The following is a 20,979-nucleotide window of genomic DNA, read 5'->3' as shown; positions in this document are numbered from 1 at the left end:
TAATGATGTATCCCAACAAGAGTTAGAAGATGAAATCATACATAATTGATGACATTAAGAGGTCATTTGTACTCCATAACACAAAAATTAAAATGAATGGAATGCATTGACCAGTAGCTCAAAGAATCAAGAAACACATGGCAATGTGCATCATAACGTGTCGATTGGACAACATATGAATGAATGAAGCAAGAAACCATTGAGGGATATTATTGTCATTCGACAGAATCCCCCACCAAACCAAATTTGTCACAGTCAACAATAACATGCATCCCTCAACTGCACACAACCGCTTCCAATAGCCTATCAAAATTGTCATCATAAGAACAAGACAATTTCTTGAATCTATCTATCTATCTATAATTTTTTTAAATATTATACCTTTTATTCCAAAGCTATTACGCTGTAAGGATATTTTATTTTATCTTCTTTTTGAATATTGTTTGTGTCCATTTTTCTGTTGCTTTCCTTTTTGATGGAATTCTTGCTTTGCGTAGCTTTCAAGTTTTAAGATTCTATTTTTGTACTGTATGTGATCAAAGACCCTACTCATGAACTTGCCTATTCTGGATTTTTTTGTTTTTGTTTTTTTCTTTGCATGCGTTGAATTTTGTCTGCTTAATGATTTGTGATTCTTGGTAATGAAAAAGGTTGGAGTTTAATGTCTTTTTTCGGTGCTGTAGTTGCTGTTTGTTCGTAGAGATTGTGTTTTTCTGCTGGAGTATTGTTAGTGTTTTTCATTGGTTATGCATGCAATGTGTTTGTTTTTTTTCTTCACAATAGAGGTTTTTGAATCTGAGATTCTAAATTGTGTTTGTTGTTACTGTTATGTTCTGATCATTTGTATTGCATGACCAGAATTGTAGTTGCTATGCCATTGCAGAGATTTTCTAAACCTAGAAATTGTAATAAGGAGCTACTCGAGTGATGTGGATCGCTTTCTATTTAGAGTGTTTTATGCTTTAAATATGAGATATGATAAGATTTTGACGTGACATTTTATTGATGGAGTGACCTTGAGGGAAAGTATTGTAGACTAATAATCTTTGTGATTTCACCTTTTTCCAAATTGATTGACCAATATGGCATCAAGAATTTCAGTTTAAGTGCACACTGTTGATATGTTTGAGCAATAGCGATCTGTTTGTATTCTGCTACGCTATAGCACCTCTATAATGAGGGATAAGTAAATGCGAATTCTTCAAGAAAGATTGCCAGCTAAAATCTTGATTTGATACGTGATAGGTTTGTTTTTGTTTCCATCTAAAGGGCGTTGATGGATACTGCCGTTGAAGAAGATGTTGGATTCACCAAAGCCCTTGGAAGAGGGCCTATATTTTACTATGGCATGGGACACATGCTCAATGACATAACTTCCGCTTGTTGGTTCACCTATCTGTTATTGTTCTTGACAGATATTGGATTTTCACCGAGGTGCATGCTATTTATGATCAACTTGTTTCTATTTAAGGTTTTGCACTTGTTTCGACTAGTGTAATTAACTTTTACGCAATTGCTTATTAATTGAAGTAATGGAATACTGAAATGTAGGATTCGAGAAAAAGTTAACTGTTGTTTGTGGCTTCGGCAAAGAGTTATCTTTACATTTCTTTCTTCATTTTCCCCTTTTCACAGGAATGCAGCTATTGTGATGCTTTCAGGTCAAGTGGCGGATGCATTTGCCACTATATTTGTTGGTGAACTGGTATTTAAACAATTCTTTTTCTTTTGACACCAGGGAAATACTTATATGCTTCCGTCACTAAGAACATTCGCGTGTTCCTAATATAATCATCTTTTATAACGTAGGTAACGGATATCTATTGTGAGTTTCAACATTTAGTTTGGATGTTACACGAACTGAACACCATTTGATTGAACTAATACTAATCTAGCTTTTACTTTCATATGATTTTAAGAAACTTTAATAGTTTGTCGCTCTGTTTACTTTTGGTGCTGCTCTTTTTTTCCTTATCGGATTTGTTTTCTTCGCTTTTCAGATCTTCTTTTGATAGAAATGCTTACTTCTGTTATTTTGCTTGATAGATAGACAGATACGGACGTTTCAAGATATGGCATGGCGCCGGATCTTTATTGGTGGCTATTTCATTTTCTTCTGTTTTTGGTCGTTGTCTACCATGCACAATTCTTACTTCTGATTCAACTACTTTTGAAACCGTGAGTTACAGCATGTTTGCTGCAATTTTCAACTTGGGGTGGGCTGCTACTCAGGTCTCGCACATGTAATGACTTTTTTCAAAATTTTCTTTTTCTTTTGTAAATGTTAGGAATTGCTGATTTGAAAATGTTTTATGTTATCATTCAAAGGAAAAGATAATGAGTAGTAAATGAAAAGCATAGTTTCTCAGTTCTTCAATTTGAAGTCATGTTCATTAGTGTCTTCATTGAATTGTTTCATGAAGGTCCATGGTGAGTTGCATAACGCTGAACTCAACAAGCAGAGTTGCATTGGCTAGCTGTCGCAATGCTTTTACCATGGTAAGCTTTTCGATAAAGTTATTTATAGATATAAAAGAAATAGGTTGCATGTTCGTATTTCTTGCTAAGGCATATAGTTATATCTTTATAGGTTGCCAACCTGAGTTTATATGCAATTGCTCTGATAGTATTCACTGTTGTCAATGGAAAAACGTATGCTAATGTTGAGAATCAGGTATGTTTAAGATGAAATATTTTTTGGTTTTGGATCTATCAATGATCGTATGTTGTCGAGCATACTCACTTTGTTCTAATTTCAAATGAGCAGTACCGTTGGATTGCATATGTCTCGATTTTTATAGGATGTTGCTTTGTGGGCATATTTCATCTTGCGACAAAAGAACCCAGGTATGCTTCGAGATCTTCATTATATCCCTATAAAAACTGTCATATAGAATAGGTTGCTTCAGCCCTTTCAGTTATTGTTGTGAGAAACTGAATATTATGTTTTCTTCGTAGTTTGCAAATGGACATATACGGAAAGACTCGTGGGAGGATTTCATGGGCTTACTGGTTTAAGAGAGTTTTATATTACCAAGTTGCTATTATTTATGTCCTCACAAGATTAGTTCTCAACGTTTCTCAGGTTAGGAAATTTTTTCTTTCTTTATTTTATGTGTTCATTATCTTGGAAGATGAAAGGCTTAATGTGTTTCACAAATTGAATTAAATTGTGTTTGAGGAAGACATCTTTAGGAACATAATTTGGAGAAAACTGAAACTTCATGGCTGCATTGAATTTCCAACGAAAGATAACAGTTAGATAACAACTTAATTAAGTACGAATGGCATAAGCTTTTATCATATAAGTGATTGTGAATAAGCAATTTCTATAACAATAAAATGAAGTAAACAATTCTTATTCAAGTTATAAGTTGTTCAATTTTCATAAACTATCCTAGAGAGTTTATAGAAATAAGTTGAAAACCGTTCATGGACATATTATAAGTTGTTTCCATAAGCTTTCCCAAATGGATTATTTTCAGGCCTACCTTGCTTTCTATGTGATCAATGACCTACAAATGGCTCAGTCAGCCAAAGCTTTGGTACACAGCAAATTTTGTCCATTTTAAATTCATTTCATTTTTTATATGATTATACAGTCTGAAGTTTGAACTACGACGACGCTGATAACACTATTTGACGATGATTGAATAGGTTCCTGCTATCATATACATCAGCTGTTTCATTGTATCTATCGCATTACAGGTTCGCTTATTAAAACTCTATCCTTAATAGATAGATATTTTTTTTCGCAACATTTTTAGTTTGTCAATCTACGCTGTTAAATTTGTGTACTCTTTTGTAGGAGATTGCATGGACAGGCAAACTTCTCAAGGCTTATTTCTCTGCTGGATGCGTTCTTTGGATTTTGTGTGGCTCAGTGATCATGCTTTTAACTAAGCATATGAGTTATGCCATGTACATAATTTCAGTATTTATTGGCATAGCAAATGCCCTCATGATGGTATGATCTGATTTTTACTTGTTAGATGTCTATAAAGAAAAGGAATCTTCTATCTTTTATTATCGGCTGTTTTGAAGATCAATTTTCTTGCCATTAATAGGTAACTGGTGTAAGCATGCAAAATTTTCTAATTGGAGAGAATCTTAATGGCTGTGCTTTTGTTGTTGGATCATTAAGCTTTCTGGACAAATTGTCGTGTGGGATTGCTTTATATATTCTTCAGTCTTATCAAAGTAAGTTTCTTAAACTTGTTTTATAAATTATATTATCTCTTTAATTATCTTACTGCACGGGCAGAGTGCACTATTTGATAGCAGAGTTAGTCAGAGTCGCAACTATGGTTCTAAATTGTATAAAAAGTGACTGACCGTTTGGTATGATGGTCACTAGTTTATATTAGGTTTTGAATGCTTTGAGTCCTTAATGACCAATTTATTTGTCATTATGATATATGTCTCCTTGTCTACAAGAGGGCAGTTAACGAGAATCAAGTCTCTTGCTACTATGTCTGAGTCCGGCCACTTATGGGGCCGGCCTGCTTTGCTTGGATGGTTTGAAACCAGGGCGGGCTCGGATGAGTCTGAGTTTAGACCTGGCCGAACTTATCTGATATGTACCCTTACAAAATTTCAAATTATGAATGCAGATGTCTCTCCACAGCTCTTTGTAATTCATCAGTTCCCACCTTCAATCACAAGGCTGGGGCTGGGTCTTGTTCCTGCAGTTTGTGCATTACTTGGTGTGATAGTAACTTGCACAATGGATTTCCACCATCCTTCCAACTCTTTGACAGCACCATTATTGACATAGTTGTGTAGATGATGAAGATAATTACTATCTCTTCTCCAATGTAAATGGTGTGGGTCACACTTGAAAATTTTCATCTGTTTTGACTCATCCAAAGTTTAACCTTTCTGGCAAAGTTATGTAGATTTATTGAATTGTCGTTGATTATTTTACTAACATGTAGTAAAATGTATATCATGTAACAGTATATTTGATTGAAATGAAAGATACACCAAAAATTAAATAAATAACTGTTAGTTTAATGGCAGAAAATAACAAATAGAGTGGCAGAGAAGTAACACAGTATGGTTAGGGAAAGGAATTGATTTTTGATCAATAGTAACGTTACAATAAATAATGGAAAGGAAAAAACTGAATGCTATCCCACGTAACCAGGATTTTAGGGAATTGAATAATTAAACTAATTTGCTCCTAAAGTATAGCAACTACTACTAGCCAACTACTACTAGCTTGCTCCTAGAGTATAGCAACCACTAATTGACTAGGTTGCTAAAAACTGAAACAATAAAATAAATAATAATAAAAAATCTAGCAGTTACAAAAGCACTTGTTTAATATTCCTCCTTGCTTTAGGAACGGCAAACTTCAATCAGTTGCCTTAGATATTCAAATTTGTTGATAGGTAATGGCTTTGTAAACATGTCAGCCAATTGATCTTCAGACTTGCAATAAACTAAGTTTACTTCTCCACTTTGTTGCATCTCTCTCAAAAAATAGAGCTTGATGTTGAAATGTTTAGTCTTCCCGTGACATACTGGATTGTTTGCAATAGCAATTGCAGCCTGGTTATCAACAAAAATTTCTGTTTTGTTCTTCTGCTGCAAAGATAAATCACATAAAACCTTCTTCAACCATAAAACTTGATTTTCAGCGGCTGTTGCTGCTATAAATTCAGCCTCAGCGGTGGATTGTGCTACAATCTCTTGCCTCTTTGTGCACCATGAGAATACTCCTGAGCCTAGGTTGAAACAGTATCTTGAAGTGCTCTTCATATCATCAATGGATCCAGCCCAATCACTATCAGAGAATCCATACAACTTGAATTCTTGACATTTATCAAATTTGACTCCATAATTAGTAGTGCTTTAACATATCTCAATATTCTTTTTGCTGCTTGCAAATGAATTTCACTTGGACAGTGCATAAAATGAGACAAGAGACTTACCGCAAATAGAATGTCCGGCCTTGTTGCAGTGAGATACATTAGACATCCAATCAAGCTTCTGTAATATCCTTCATCAATTTTTTCAGCACCATCATTCTTGCTAAACTTCTTCTTTTGATTCAGTGGTGTGCTAACAGATTTGCATTCCTCCATTTGAAATTTTTTCAAAATTTCCTTTGCATATTTTCTTTGACAAATTAACACTTCATTCTCACTTTGTTTAATCTCAATTCCAAGAAAATAGGTCATGAGACCAAGATCTGTCATTTCAAAAGCTTGCATCATTTCTTGCTTAAACTCGTCAACTAGCCTTGCGTCATCTCCTGTCACTAAAAGATCATCCACATAGAGGGAAACTATGAGAAAATTATTTCCCTTATGTTTCACATAAAGAGTGGACTCGGATAAGCTTTTTGCAAAGCCTATGCTTAATAAGTGATCATTAATTTTGCTGTACCAAGCCCTTGGCGCTTGTTTGAGGCCATAGAGAGCCTTTTTTAGAAGATATACTTTATCTTCTTCACCTTGCTTCACGAATCCTTCTGGCTGGTCTACATATATTTCTTCATGTAGCTCTCCATTTAAGAAGGCTGATTTAACATCTAACTGAAATATTTTCCAGCCATTTTGCGCAGCAACTGCTAACACCAATCTAATTGTATCTAATCTGGACACAGGAGCAAAAGTGTCAGAATAATCAACACCAAAAATTTGTGCATACCCTTTAACTACGAGTCTGGCCTTGTGCTTGTTGATTGAGCAATCTGCATTAAGCTTTGTTCTGAAAACCCATTTAACTCCAATGACTTTTCTATTTTTTGTATCATGGATATCTCCTCCTCCATTGCAATTTTCCATTTCTGGTCCTTTTGTGCTTCCTCGCAGCTAGCAGGTTCACAAACTGCTACATTACATCTTTGATAGATGTCAGATAACAGCCTTTTGCCTCTGACTGGGGGGTCGTCTTCTAATTCATCATGCAATAACTCTGTTGTTTGCTGTCCCGAATGCTTATCATCAATGTTGCCAAATAGTTTAATTGTTCTTTGCGAGTTCTCCCAATTCCATTGTTGTTCTTCATTAAAGTGCACATCTCTAGTAACAGTCATCTTTCCGGTTTGAGGATGATACACTTTGTAGGCCTTTGAAACTGAACTGTAACCCACAAAGATGCCCGGAGTTGCCATCTTGTCAAGTTTGTCACGCTTAACCTGTGGAACATGTGCAAAACAAACACAACCAAAACACTTTAAGAAAGGTTAGTGACAGCTTATACCCATACCAAGCCTCAAATGGAGTTTTATCCTTCAAAACTTTGGTTGGAAGACGATTTTGGAGAAAAACCGTTGTGTTAGCCGCCTCTGCCCAAAATGTTTTAGGCAACTCCTTCTCATGCAGCATGCATCTAGCCATCTCCATCACCGATCTATTTCTCCTTTCACTAACCCCATTCTGCTGTGGAGTGTAAGGGGCTGTGAGTTGATGCTCAATACCAGCTTCTTTACAAAATTGATTAAATTTTGTTGATGTATACTCTGTCCCATTGTCAGATCTTAAACATTGAATCTTGCAGCCACTTTGAGTTTCCACCATTTTCTTGAACTTCATAAATACTCCAGCCACTTCATGTTTAAATTTCAAAAAGAATATTCAGCACATTCTTGTAAAATCATCTATGAAAAGAATAAAGTATAAACTACCTTGTAGTGACGGTGTTCTTTGGGGTCCTGCCACATCAGTGTGAACCAGCTGCAACTTTTGAGAAGCTCTCCAAGATGATTTGGGGAATGATTTTCTTATTTGTTTACCGAATTGACAAGCATTACAATTTGGTAAATTATCAGAAAGTATTGGCAGACCTCTTGACATGCCTTTTCTTTGCATGTTCAACATTCTTTCAAGATGACAATGGCCAAGTCTCTTGTTCCAGAGTTCTGTGGGGCTGACTTGAGTAAAATAGACCGCCTGCTCCTCGCCTGTTGGATCAAACGAGAAACTTTTACCTCTCATTTTAACCCGTAGAACTTCCCGGCCAGCAATGTCGTAGATAAGACTGTATTGATTTTCAAAGGATACTTTAAATCCCTTTTTAATCAACTGACCTACACTTAGCAAGTTTTGGTCAATGTCAGGTACATAAAGAACATCAGATATAATTTTGATACCTGAACACGTTGAAATTGCAATGGTTCCTTTTCCTTTTGCTGTAATATAGCCACAATTCCCTATTCTGACCTTTGAAACATCAGTGGGCTTCAAATCCTTAAATAGAGTCTTGTCATATGTCATGTGGTTCGTACAACCACTATCAATCAACCAGCATTCAGAATTACTCCTCGTCGAATAGCATGTTGCAGCAAAAATATAATCTTCTTCATCTTGCTTAACAACTTGGGTATTAGCTTCATGTTGCTGCTGAAATTTGCTCCTACAAATTACAACTTCATGTCCAAGCTGATTGCATTTACTACACTTTGCGTCTGGTCGTTTCCAACATTTGTATGGTGGGTGACCCAACTTTCCGCAGTGCTGACAAGGTGGGTAGTTTTTCTTTTTACCCCTACCATTGTTTTGGTTGTTTGCACTATTTTTGCTGCCTGATGGCTGGTTCATCTTGACATGCTTATTTCTACTGGTTTCTCCATAATGGTGCTTGGCTCGTAAAGAACCTTCGACTGCACCATCTTGTCTCGTCAACTTTCGCTGCTCTTGGGACTGCATAGCACTCACAAGTTCTGCCAATGTGATCTTTGAAAGATCCTTAGTATTTTCCAATGAAGTAATAGAAGCTTCAAATTTTTTAGGAGCAGTCACTAGTATTTTCTGAACTATTCTTGAATCAGAAAAATCAGAACCTAACAACCTCACCTTGTTAGCAATGTTAAGAAGTCTGTTTGCATACTCCTTAATTGTTTCAGACTCCTTCATTTTCTGCATCTCAAATTCTCTAACCAGATTCATTGCTTGCATTCCCTTGATTCTTTCATCTCCTTCATATTCTTCTTTGAGGAAATTCCAGATCCCAAATGTCGATTTGATCGTCATGATTCTGGTGAAAATGTCTTGTGAGACAGCAGCAAACAGAGTAGCTCTTGCCTTTGACTTTCTTGCTTTCTTCTCCTTGTGATTTTTTATCTGAGCCATAGTTGGATTGTTTGGTAAAGGAAGAACTTCATAGTCTTCCTCAACGGCTTCCCAAAGGTCATTTGCTTCTAGGTGAGCCTCCATTCTTGCTGCCCAGATGTGATAATTATCACCGTTAAACCCAGGCGGTGCTAGTTTTGTGTAAGGAGTTTCAGAATCCATCTATTTGATGAATTGAAGCAAGGTTTATTATGGTGGATTTTTACTGGGTTCACTCATAGGTCCCTCTAAGAAGAAGGCTCTAGATACCAATTTGTTAGTTTAATGGCAGAAAATAACAAATAGAGTGGCAGAGAAGTAACACAGTATGTTAAGGGAAAGAAATTGATTTTTGATCAATAATAACGTTACAATAAATAATGGAAAGGAAAAAACTGAATGCTATCCCACGTAACCAAGATTTTAGGGAATTGAATAATTAAACTAATTTGCTTCTAAAGTATAGTAACTACTACTAACTTGCTCCTAAAGTATAGCAACCACTAATTGACCAGGTTACTAAAAACTAAAACAATAAAATAAATAATAATAAAAAATCTAGCAGTTACAAAAGCACATGTTTAATAATAAAAATACTAAATTGTAAGTCAGATTAATTCTTAATTTAAGTTCATCATCATGATAGGCCGCAAGGGTAATGCTATATCAAAGTAATAAAAAGAGTTATAGTCAACATAGATTAATGATTAAATACTGTTTTTATGTGTATGTAAGGCTATGAGAACAAGGTTTATCAAAAAAAAAAAACAGCTATGAGAACAATAGCTCGTTTATGTGATGATGCAAAATATTTGATTTCCTAATATAAAAAACAGGAGTTTAATACATTGATTCTTGTCCTTCTATTGATTTTACTCACGAGAATTACTATATCAATTATAACAGAATTATTCTTTTTAAATAAATGTAAGAGAGAATAGTGACTTTACCAAATTAGTCTTCAGTTCTAATTGGAATACTCATTCGGAACATTTACTATACGTGTTATAACTTTTGTTTGCGGCTAATAGGATTTGATGGCATTATTCCTAGCCATCCAACGAAACATTATTTGTTGGGTAGAAGATTTATTGTGTATTATGATCAGAAAAATTTGACGCACCTACTACAACAACAAATCACCATGGATAATCAACGAGAATGGATTGCCAAATTGCTTGATTTTTACTTTGATATGGTTTATGAGGTTGTTAATGCCTTATCGAGACAAGTAAGAATAAGCATAAATTAACACGATGTTATCTTACCCGATTTGGACTCAAATGGGACGCTTCTAGTAAAAAGTCTTGCATGACCCTATTCTTAAGGGAATTATATATGCCATTCAAGATGTCCTTGTGGCTAAACTAGGCTTTTCCTTGAATGGGTGTATTTTGTCCTACAAAAACATATTGGTTATTCTGCCTAAATCCCTAATTATTGATGACTTTCTTAGAGATTTGCATTCCTGTTCTAGTGAAGGATATTTGTATTGCGAAGGAATAATGAAATGAGTGTAAGAGTTTGTAAAAGCATGGGATACTTGTCAAAGACAAAAGTATGTTGCCAGCACTCTAGGGGGATTGTTGCAACCTTTTCCCATTTCAGTGTTAGTATGGAATGAAATTTCCATGGATTTCATCACTAATCTGCCTAAGACTAATGAATTTGAATCTATTTTGGTGATAGTGGACTGCATCTCCAAGTATATCCATTTTGTACCTCTTAAACATCCTTTCATTACTCGTTCTATTTCTTTTATTTTTGTTAAAGAGGTTGTAAGACTTCATGGCATTTCAAAGTCGATCCTTAATGATTGTGACCCTTTGTTAGTAAGTATATTTTTTGAAGGAAATTTTCAAGTTGTTAGGCATTGTGATAAATATGTCACCAGTATATCATACTCAAACAGATGGTCAAACAAAAAGGTTAATCGATGGCTTAAAGCTTATCTTTGATGTTTCATATCTAACCAACCAAAATCACAGGCTCATTGGATTGCATGGAGAGAGTTGTGGTACAATACCGCTTTTCATGTCTTTACTAGTTTTATATATTTTGAGGTGGTCAATGGCAGAAAACGAGAAGTGACGGTACATTTCTTAGAGGCGGAAACACAACCAGAAGTAATAGATAGAGATGAAGCATTTCAACAATTCAAGTTCAACTTGTAAAATGCACAACAACAAATGAAGATTCAAGCCAATAACAGGGATGTTTGAAGTAAGGATTAGTTCTTCCTTAAGCTTAAGCCTCTTAAACGGCCTGATAAAAAATTAATTTTTTTGAAAGGTCAAATAAAAAACATTAAAATAGCTGGTTAAGGCATAAGAAATTCCAAAACCAAAAATGATACAAAGTCTTCATTGATGCATAATTTCGACACAACACCCAAAACTCTAGACACCTAAAAAATACAGTATCAAAAATTGATCTCCCAAAAAAACTAATAATACACCTAAATTCCAAATCTATTATTAGACCCCTGATACTTAAAAAGAGGATACAATGACACCACCAAACTTTGATGATAATCCCAAATAATTTTCCAATATTATACTTAGATATGTGCAACATATTGTGAAATCCAAATATTCTATTGACAGATAAAATCTTCCCCTGACTTGGAATCCAAATGCAAAGCCTGATTGAAAGAAGAAATCACCCTGCACCTGCCATATTTTCTACGAATACCTACTAGAGCCAAATAATCCAAAACAGACTGCATTGATCCACAATCGTAGCCGAACCAATTAATGATAGAAGATAATTCCCCTCCACGCCGACCACAACATCAACGTTTGATGATTAAAGAAAGGCAGCATATATACATGACCAAACCACGACATAGGACACAGATGCCGATCGACTCCAAAAAAACAACGATCACTAAGCTGCCAACACCGACACCATAGATTATATGACGCCAAAACCAAAAACACATTAAAATCGGCCCTTAACAAATTATGAACGAAACCGAAATGAAAAGCACAAGATCTTACTGAGTTTTTAAACACTCTAAATTCCTAGACAATTTAAGGGATTCAAGCATGTTCCACAAATCCTACATCGTTTGTTTTATGTTTACTTAGAGTGTATGCAAGGCTGGCCTCAAAAAATCGAAGGCCTCAAAATTGAAAGTTTAGTTAATAATTATAACATATAATAATTAATATATAAAGTGAATACTAATATATTAACACAAAGTAGCTCTAGCGTAGTGGTAACAATATTGTATAAGAACAACTTGGTGGTGGCTTCGTGTCATACCTCGAGCATTTTTTACAATTTTATAATTTTACTTTTCTAAAAGAACAACTATACATATTTTTACTTTATTGAAAAGAAAACAAATTAAAATTTAAGAAATTCAGTATTATTTTTAATTAAGTCAACATAAATACATAGATAATAAATTAAATTATTAAAATTATTTTGAACAACTTTATTAAAGTTAATTTAATTTCAGTATTATTTATAAAATTTTATAATTTAATTTAACTAGTTTAATTTCCCTTATAATTATAGATCAATTCTAATAAAATTTTGAAGCTTTTATTGTTTTGTCTTAATGTTTTGAAAGTCTCGTTATTTTTAAAATACAAATTTTTAATGTTTATTTTAAAAATTGTAGGATCAATATATATTCTCATATTTTTCAATTTTAAAATTAAGTTGTTTATTAATTAAAATACTTGTATATTAGTCATATTAGTCATGCAGATATAAAAATCATAATTATATTAGTCAAATTTTATAGATATCGGAAACTATTTTTTAGTTTTTAATGTTGTTTATAGTTTAAATATAAAAAATACCTTCTTTTTGAATGCATCGATTCTAATATAAAATTCACATTTCATTACTTATACATTTTCAGATTTTCTATTTATATTTCTTTTAGCTCTTTACTGTCGAACTTTTGTCTTCCACACGCCAGCCACCGCACCGCCGCCACCTCCGTTGACAACCACAATCACCACCATTCTCAACAAAAAGAAAAACTACAATCCAAAAAAAATCAAAATTAATTGCATAAATTTTTATTAGGACTCAATTTTTATTATTTGTCCAAGACCTCTAAAAAGGCAGGACCGACCCTATTGTGTATATGCTTACACAAACAAAGTTAGTGTAAGCTTGTGTATTTGTTTGGACGTGTTCAACCAGTTACAAAATCTTAATAAATCTGATCTTACGAAGGCTTTTACAGGTTAAGATTTACGATTTAATTGTATTAATATGATATTTTTCTGAATATCTCTTTTAGACTGTTGATCTTTGTCCTACATATGTAGTGAAAACCAATGATTTAATGCTGGTAAAATACCTGAATTTTGGATTAAGTATTATTGATCTTTTCTTATTTTGGCTATGTGTGTAGGATTCATTAGTATGTTATACTTGCGGAATTAAGCTAAATTTCCGCAGGAAACACGTTACCTGCGGATTTTCGTCCCCAGCTAAAACCTTCGTGGGTAATATTTTCGGCAGGAAGTTCCGCGGGTAGTTCCGCGGGTAATTCCGCAGTTAAATCCGCAGGAAAAATCCGCAGGTAAATCCGCAACAAATTTAAATTCGCAGATAAATTTGCAAGAAATTTTAATCTTAAAAAATGAATTTTTACTTTTGAAATATTATAAATTGTATACTAAAATAACCATAATATAAAAATTAAAATTCAAAATCCTTTGAATTTAAATAAGACAAATTCGTAGAACAACTTGTTACTATAAAAAATGCTACAAAGTTAGAAACAAGTACTTACATAGTCACATTACTAAAAATGACTCAAACAACCAAGCTACTAATGATCATTTGTCCACCCAAGTTAAAAAGATACACCAAGTCAACAAAAAAAACAGTACAAATCAGAATTTATTTCTAAGGTCTTCTTCATCTAATTCATCGACGCCATCTTCATTTGTTTGATCACTTTCATTAGTGGACTACTAGCTTCGTCCTCTCCCAGAATAGTTGGATTCTGAGAAGAAATCCCCAACTTTGCTCTGAGATTCATATAGGCAAGTTGAGAAGAAATCTCCAACTTTGCTCTGAGATTCTGCAACTCAGTCATCATCTGCCTTTGACTCTGCTCAAGTTCCTGAATAAAAGCTTCAAAGTAGCACTCCATCTGGTCCATTTGTTGAATATAGTATAATAAATAATTAGCAAATATGATGAAATCTGAAGAACTGGCCCTGTAAATGTGCAGTCAGCTGGCAGTGTACTATAATGGGAAATACTAAAAGCGACATACCCCTGTAAATGTGTCGAAACCTCCATTCCAGGCTATGCAGATCAATAGCTACAAACTCTTGAAAAGGTCTCTTGTAGTCCACAGCCTGTAATCGATTATTAGCCTCACGATTAGTCTTCCAAATGAAAAAAAAAAAAATACTCATTACGAGTCAAGTTTTTGTAACTAACCTGCTCAATAACATCTTCTGGCTTTGCCCATTTCCACTCTGCAAATTCTATATGAATTTTATTATCATTACTAATTTTAGTATTGTCACTTAATTATCAAAGTATGGTCAATGGATTCATATGGTGTAGCGCTAGTCTCTTAGAGAGGGATGCCGTATGTAATAAAAATGTCGTGCCTATGACGTAATATACACCACTCGTTTAGAGATAATATTCAAACTTGGAATAATCCACAAGCATGTACTACATAAAGACTGACTTTGGAGTTTGTGAAGGTACTAAACCTCTGTTACTTCACCAAAACCAAATAACATGTCTTCTGCAACAGAAATAGGAACATTAAAAAGAAAATATTCAGAATTGATTTATCAAAGTTATAATATCACGCAGTTAACTCCTATTATCTAAGTACTAGATGCATGTGACATTAAAGTTGTCTAAAGAAAATGTGTTGTGATTAGTATGATTGGTAATTGATGTGATTGGTAATGCTGCTCTCAATTTTCTTCTCCTTCAACTAAAATAGCTTGGACTGATTTTAGTTACTATTTAGAAGTGAAGATGAGAGATAACAACATAACTTATATAAAAGACTTGCTAAAATTTGATAGAAGCCTACGTCTAATTCTAGTGCAACTCAAACTCAACGTCAGGTATTGAACCGGAAATTCAAGAGATTTATGACTCAATCAATGAAATTATGTCTCATTCTTTCCTTTCCTGTTTTGAGACAGTAGTTTGATCTATGTAACATCAATTCAATTTACTGGGGAGTTTCACCATAAACCAAATGAGCCATAACAAGTTTTGTTTAGAAATGTAAAAAAAACACAAGAGGGTGTTTGAAAGATGTTGGGGATGGATGGAAGAAGCAATGGAATGTGAAGCTGGGTTATTATTATCTTAATCATTTGAAAATTTTAACGAGGAAGTGGTCAATGAAGAACGTGTGATTCGGTGTTGGCTGCCTAAAAGAGAAGTCAATTCATGAACAAAATGTTAAACAAAACATAGAAAATGGCATGTGGAAATATAATATTTTAATTGTCCATGAGGTACTTGATATTTCAATTAACCACTTTAAAAATTATATAACCTACAAATAAAAGTTTACATTTTGTCAATGAAAAATAGCTAGAAAACTCTTAATATTTCAAATTATATAAGCTACAAATAAAAGTTTACATTTTGTCCAATTTATCAATTCTGTTTGAATTACTAGAATATTTTTTTTGAATAACCATATTTTTAAGAAAAAATTTAGAAATAACCAATATTTTAAAATAATTACACAAATGGCCACTTTTTTGCTAAAAAAACACGTTGTCGCCAACACTTAAATTTCATTGATGTCGCCAAGCCCATTGGCGAATGCATGCAAAAAACAGGTGTTGTCGCCACCCCCTCTGGCAACAACACCTCCCCTATTTTTCTTTTCAATTTTTTTATATAATTTATTTTACCTATTATTTTTAACTATTTTTTTAGTTTGGAAAAATAATATAAATAAATAACCAAGTACCAAATACATTAATCATTAATCATAATAAAAAAAGTAGATTAAAATTTAAAAAAAAGTACAAAATACATTAATGATGATAATAAAATTTCTATTGACCGCGTGGACCCTGGTACGATCCGCACCCAGGTTGTCTAATAACTCGTGTAGACGGCTCACGAGTTGGTAGTGCTCCCCTATTCCTGCGACGCCCCCCTCTATTTGGTTCCTCTTGTGTTTGAGTCGACGGCCCCTCAATGCATTCCGAGTCTACAAAATCTGTGAGTCGTCCTTGACCTCTAGCATTCCTGCTATAGGAAAGGCGGGTGCCCGCGACGCCTTCAAAGCTTTGTCTTGGTGGGTTGAAATTTCTCCTAGTGGGTGCGGCCTCGAAGTTTGGTCTTTGAAAGTTGGTGGTGGATTCGGGATGGTTAAAATACATTGGTTGTGGTGGTGTATTGAAGTTCAATGGTTGGTTGGGGTATTGTGATGTTTGTTGGTCGAATGAGTTGTATGGCGGGTATTCTTCTTATATGTCTATGTCGGGGGTAAGTGGTGGTGATCTGGAAGAGCCCACCATATTGAGTTCTTGGAAGTGTAGGTGGTGGGGTTGAGTTTGAAATGGTTGTTGGTGGTGGTATTGTTGGAATTGTTGTTGTTGTTGGTGGTGGTAAATAGGTGGTTGTTGGTTTATTTGTTGTTGTTGGTAATTGGGTGGTTGTTGTTGTGGGTAATTTTGTTGTTGGAAATTTGGTGGTGGTTGTTGATGTGGGAAATTTGGTGGCGGTTGTTGTTGTTGGAAATTTTGTTGTTGGAAAATATGTGGTTGTTGTTGGTGTTGGAAATATGGTTGTTGTGCTCGCGGGTCTGCCAAATAGAAATGGTCAGACACAAACATTTTAGGATTTGTGACCGTTCTGTACCAGTCGACATATTTAGCCGTTGGTTTCATTTCGGCCAGCGCCACAGGAAATTGTAGGACAGTGGTGGAACGACTAGCCCATATTTTACGATGCTCTTTAGCGAACGTCTTCCAATTTTTTACGTACCACTGTTGGCTGACCTTTTGCAGATGCCAATGTGCCAAACACTCAGGGGGGTCAGGGATACATTGATGCATGCCGAATTGGAGCTTCACACGGTCACTTTGGTGCATCTCCACAGTGGTGAACCGTCTGATGGGTGATTTTGCCGTCCAAACAACCGCCTCTTTAGGGTCGGGTTCATGGCCCAGTTCCAAGTCCGGTCTCCAAATAAACTGCAACAAAAAAAATATTAATTTCAAATTATAGAAGATATTTTATTTTAAAATATAGTTAGAAAATGGAAAGTTTTAGTGGCATTACATCTTGGGGTCGAAGTCGATCCAAGAGTTGGCGGTAAAAAATTATTTTGTTTACAGGCGTCTTGTGTAATCCAACTCAGTTGCATTAAACCTAAACACATCCAAAAATAAAAATCAATATAGTTACAATTAATAATAGAATAAATACACTAATTAAAATAAGATCATTAAGTTACCTTGTCGCGTAAGGGAAGATGTTAATGTGCGGATTTTCAGGGGCTAATACCGGCATTCTCCACCATCCTCATGCTTGTAGCAAGAATGCACATCCATAAAATGTACAAGTATGCTTTGTTGCACTTTTGCACAAGGAGCTATAGAGGTAAGCCAACACCGCCGAACTCCAACTATACGTCTTAATTTCATCAATGTCCTCAAGCAGACACAAGTACATAAAATTGACACTATTCCCCGTGCCTTCGGGAAATAGAAACCTATCAAATAATAACATAATATACATTCTAGCTTTATATAGTTTATTTTCTTCGCTAGAAAACTAATCCAACCTAAGCTCGTCATAACGTTTTTGAAGGCCCGCAAGCTTAATACCTTGGCCCCTACCTTTTTCTCGGCCCTCACCCTCTATTAAATCTACACCCAACATTTCGACGCATAGAGCATTGGGTTGTTGGACATTTCCAAACACAGCTTTTCCATTTGTTGAGAGACTCAATAACATGTACACGTCCTCTAGCGTGACGGTACATTCACCCGTTGGAAGGTGAAAAGTATGAGTCTCGGGCCTCCAACGCTCACACAATGCTAATATAAACTTAGTATCAATTGTGGTATGTATTAAATTCATTACCTTCCCACATCCCGCACGTTCAACATAAGACACAATCCAAGGGTCGGGAGCATCCATCGGTTTCGAACAAGATTTCACAAGATTTCGGACCCGTGCGAAACCGATGGATGCTCCCGACCCTTGGATTGTGTCTTATGTTGAGCGTGCAGGATTTAGGAAGGTAATGAATTTAATACATACCACAATTGATACTAAGTTTATATTAGTATTGTGTGAGCGTTGGAAGCCCGAGACTCATACTTTTCACCTTCCAACGGGTGAATGTACCGTCACGCTAGAGGACGTGTACATGTTATTGGGTCTCTCAACAAATGAAAAAGCTGTGTTTGAAAATGTCCAACAACCCAATGCTCTATGCGTCGAAATGTTGGGTGTAGTTTTAATAGAGGGTGAGGGCCGAGAAAAAGGTAGGGGCCAAGGTATTAAGCTTGCGGGCCTTCAAAAATGTTATGACGAGCTTAGGTTGGATCAGTTTTCTAGCGAAGAAAATAAACTATATAAAGCTAGAATGTATATTATGTTATTATTTGGTAGGTTTCTATTTCCCGAAGGCACGGGGAATAGTGTCAATTTTATGTACTTGTGTATGCTTGAGGACATTGATGAAATTAAGACGTATAGTTGGGGTTCGGCGGTGTTGGCTTACCTCTATAGCTCCTTGTGCAAAAGTGCAACAAAGCATACTTGTACATTTTATGGATGTGCATTCTTGCTACAAGCATGGGGATGGTGGAGAGTGCCGGTATTAGCCCCTGAAAACCCGCACATTAACATCTTCCCTTACGCGTCAAGGTAACTTAATGATCTTATTTTAATTAGTGTATTTATTCTATTATTAATTGTAACTATATTGATTTTTATTTTTAGATGTGTTTAGGTTTAATGCAACTGGGTTGGATTACACAAGACGCCTGTAAACAAAATAATTTTTTACCGCCAACTCTTGGATTGACTTCGACCCCAAGATGTAATACCACTAAAACTTTCCATTTTCTAACTATATTTGTAAAATAAACTATCTTCTATAATTTGAAATTAATATTTTTTTTTGTTGCAGTTTATTTGGAGACCGTACTTGGAACTGGGCCATGAACCCGACCCTAAAGAGACGGCTGTTTGGACGGCAAAATCACTCATCATACGGTTCACCACTGTGGAGATGCACCAAAGTGACCGTGTGAAGCTCCAATTCGGCATGCATCAAGGTATCCCTGACCCCCCTGAGTGTTTGGCACCTTAGCATCTGCAAAAGGTCAGCAAACAATGGTACGTAAAAAATTGGAAGACGATCGCTAAAGAGCACCGTAAAATATGGGCTCGTCGTTCCACCACTGTCCTACAATTTCCTGTGGCACCGGCCGAAATGAAACCAACGGCTGAATATGTTGACTGTACAGAACGATCACAAATCCTGAAATGTTTGTGTCTGACCCTTTCTATTTGGCAGACCCGCGGGCACAACAACCATGTTTCCAACAACAACAACCACATATTTTCCAACAACAACAAAATTTCCAACAACAACAACCGCCACCAAATTTCCCAACATCAACAACCACCACCAAATTTCCAACAACAAAATTACCCACAACAACAACCACCCAATTACCAACAACAACCATACTTCCAAGAACTCAATATGGCGGGCTCTTCCAGATCACCACCACTTACCCCCGACATAGGCATACAAGAAGAATACTCGCCATACAACTCATTCGACCAACAAACATCACAATACCCCAACCAACCATTGAACTTCAATACACCACCACAACCAATGCATTTTAACCATCCCGAATCCACCACCAACTTCCAAAGACCAAACTTCGAGGCCGCACCCACTAGGAGAAATTTCAACCCACCAAGACAATGCTTTGAAGGCGTCGCGGGCACCCGCCTTTCCTATAGCGGGAATTGTAGAGGTCAATGACGGCTCACAGATTTTGTAGACCCGTAATGCAATGAGGGACCATCGACTCAAACACAAGAGGAACCAAATAGAGGGAGCGTCGCAGGACTAGGGGAGCACTACCAACTCGTGAGCCTTCTACACGAGTTATTAGACAACCTGGGTGCGGATCGTACCAGGGTCCACGCGGCCAATAGAAATTGTATTATTATCATTAATGTATTTTGTACTTTTTTAAATTTTAATCTACTTTTTTTATTATGATTAATGATTAATGTATTTGGTACTTGTTTATTTATTTATATTATTTTTCCAAACTAAAAAAATAGTTAAAAATAATAGGTAAAATAAATTATATAAAAAGTTTGAAGAAAAAAAATAGGGGAGGTGTTGTCGCCAGGGGGTGGCGACAACATTGCATGCATTCGCTAATGGGCCTGGCGACATCAATGGAATTTAAGTGTTGTCGCCACCCCCTGGCGGCAACGTGTTTTTTTAGCAAAAAAGTGGCCATTTGTGTAATTATTTTAAAATATTGGTTATTTCTGAAAAAAATTTAAAAAATATGGTTATTAAAAAAAATTCGAATTTCTAAGGTACTTAAAATGTTTATGTTCCCAACTGACCATGACAGTTGCCATCTAGTCAGTTACAAGTTACAATTCTGATTGTATTACTTATATATTTAGCTTTCTAGAAACATGTTTAGTAGAAGGTTTTCTATTTCTATCATTACTCACTCATGCTATATTACTCCTTAAAATTTGGAAATTTCTTTACCCACCTCCCTATTTTCTTGGTCACCTTTGGTGAAAAAACCAAAATACCCCTTATTTCGGAAATACATTTCCGAAACGCTTTTTTTTTTCAAAATTTGTCTTATTTTGGAAATACACTTCCGAAAACACGAAAAAAAAAAGGTGTTTT

At 35.3% G+C, this 20,979-nt stretch overlaps 1 protein-coding gene across 8 annotated transcripts; it reads left to right on the top strand.

Annotated features, from left to right (window-relative positions):
* The first annotated feature begins 213 nt into the window (after positions 1 to 213).
* Positions 214 to 5,005, top strand: LOC131636315 (uncharacterized). Of its 8 annotated transcripts, none has more exons than XM_058906937.1 (13): positions 214 to 405; positions 1,270 to 1,434; positions 1,636 to 1,705; positions 2,047 to 2,243; positions 2,424 to 2,499; positions 2,591 to 2,674; positions 2,768 to 2,847; positions 2,959 to 3,085; positions 3,486 to 3,545; positions 3,658 to 3,708; positions 3,809 to 3,967; positions 4,068 to 4,200; positions 4,614 to 5,005. In XM_058906937.1, the coding sequence occupies exons 2-13, from the start codon at positions 1,277 to 1,279 to the stop codon at positions 4,775 to 4,777; spliced, it is 1,359 nt and encodes a 452-aa protein (XP_058762920.1). In that variant the 5' UTR covers positions 214 to 405; positions 1,270 to 1,276; the 3' UTR covers positions 4,778 to 5,005. The 8 variants fall into 8 exon arrangements, with proteins under 8 accessions (XP_058762920.1, XP_058762917.1, XP_058762918.1 ...); XM_058906934.1 differs by having other exon boundaries at positions 1,246 to 1,434; XM_058906935.1 differs by lacking the exon at positions 214 to 405 and adding an exon at positions 410 to 528 and having other exon boundaries at positions 1,246 to 1,434.
* Positions 5,006 to 20,979: the final 15,974 nt, after the last annotated feature.

This window comes from Vicia villosa, unplaced genomic scaffold, assembly GCF_029867415.1.
Source record: "Vicia villosa cultivar HV-30 ecotype Madison, WI unplaced genomic scaffold, Vvil1.0 ctg.001696F_1_1, whole genome shotgun sequence".
Classification (NCBI taxonomy): domain Eukaryota; kingdom Viridiplantae; phylum Streptophyta; class Magnoliopsida; order Fabales; family Fabaceae; genus Vicia; species Vicia villosa.
The sequence above is the reverse complement of the archived record's forward strand: the minus strand, read 5'-3'. Positions and strand labels throughout refer to the sequence as shown.

What these genes read in the sequence shown, in the direction of transcription:
- LOC131636315 (XM_058906937.1), top strand. Translation starts at nt 1,277, where the DNA reads ATGGATACTGCCGTTGAAGAAGATGTTGGATTCACCAAAGCCCTTGGA. An exon ending in GTCGCAATGCTTTTACCATG is followed by an intron (nt 2,500 to 2,590) that starts GTAAGCTTTTCG and finishes ATATCTTTATAG; the next exon opens with GTTGCCAACCTGAGTTTATA. An exon ending in TATTCTTCAGTCTTATCAAA is followed by an intron (nt 4,201 to 4,613) that starts GTAAGTTTCTTA and finishes TTATGAATGCAG; the next exon opens with ATGTCTCTCCACAGCTCTTT.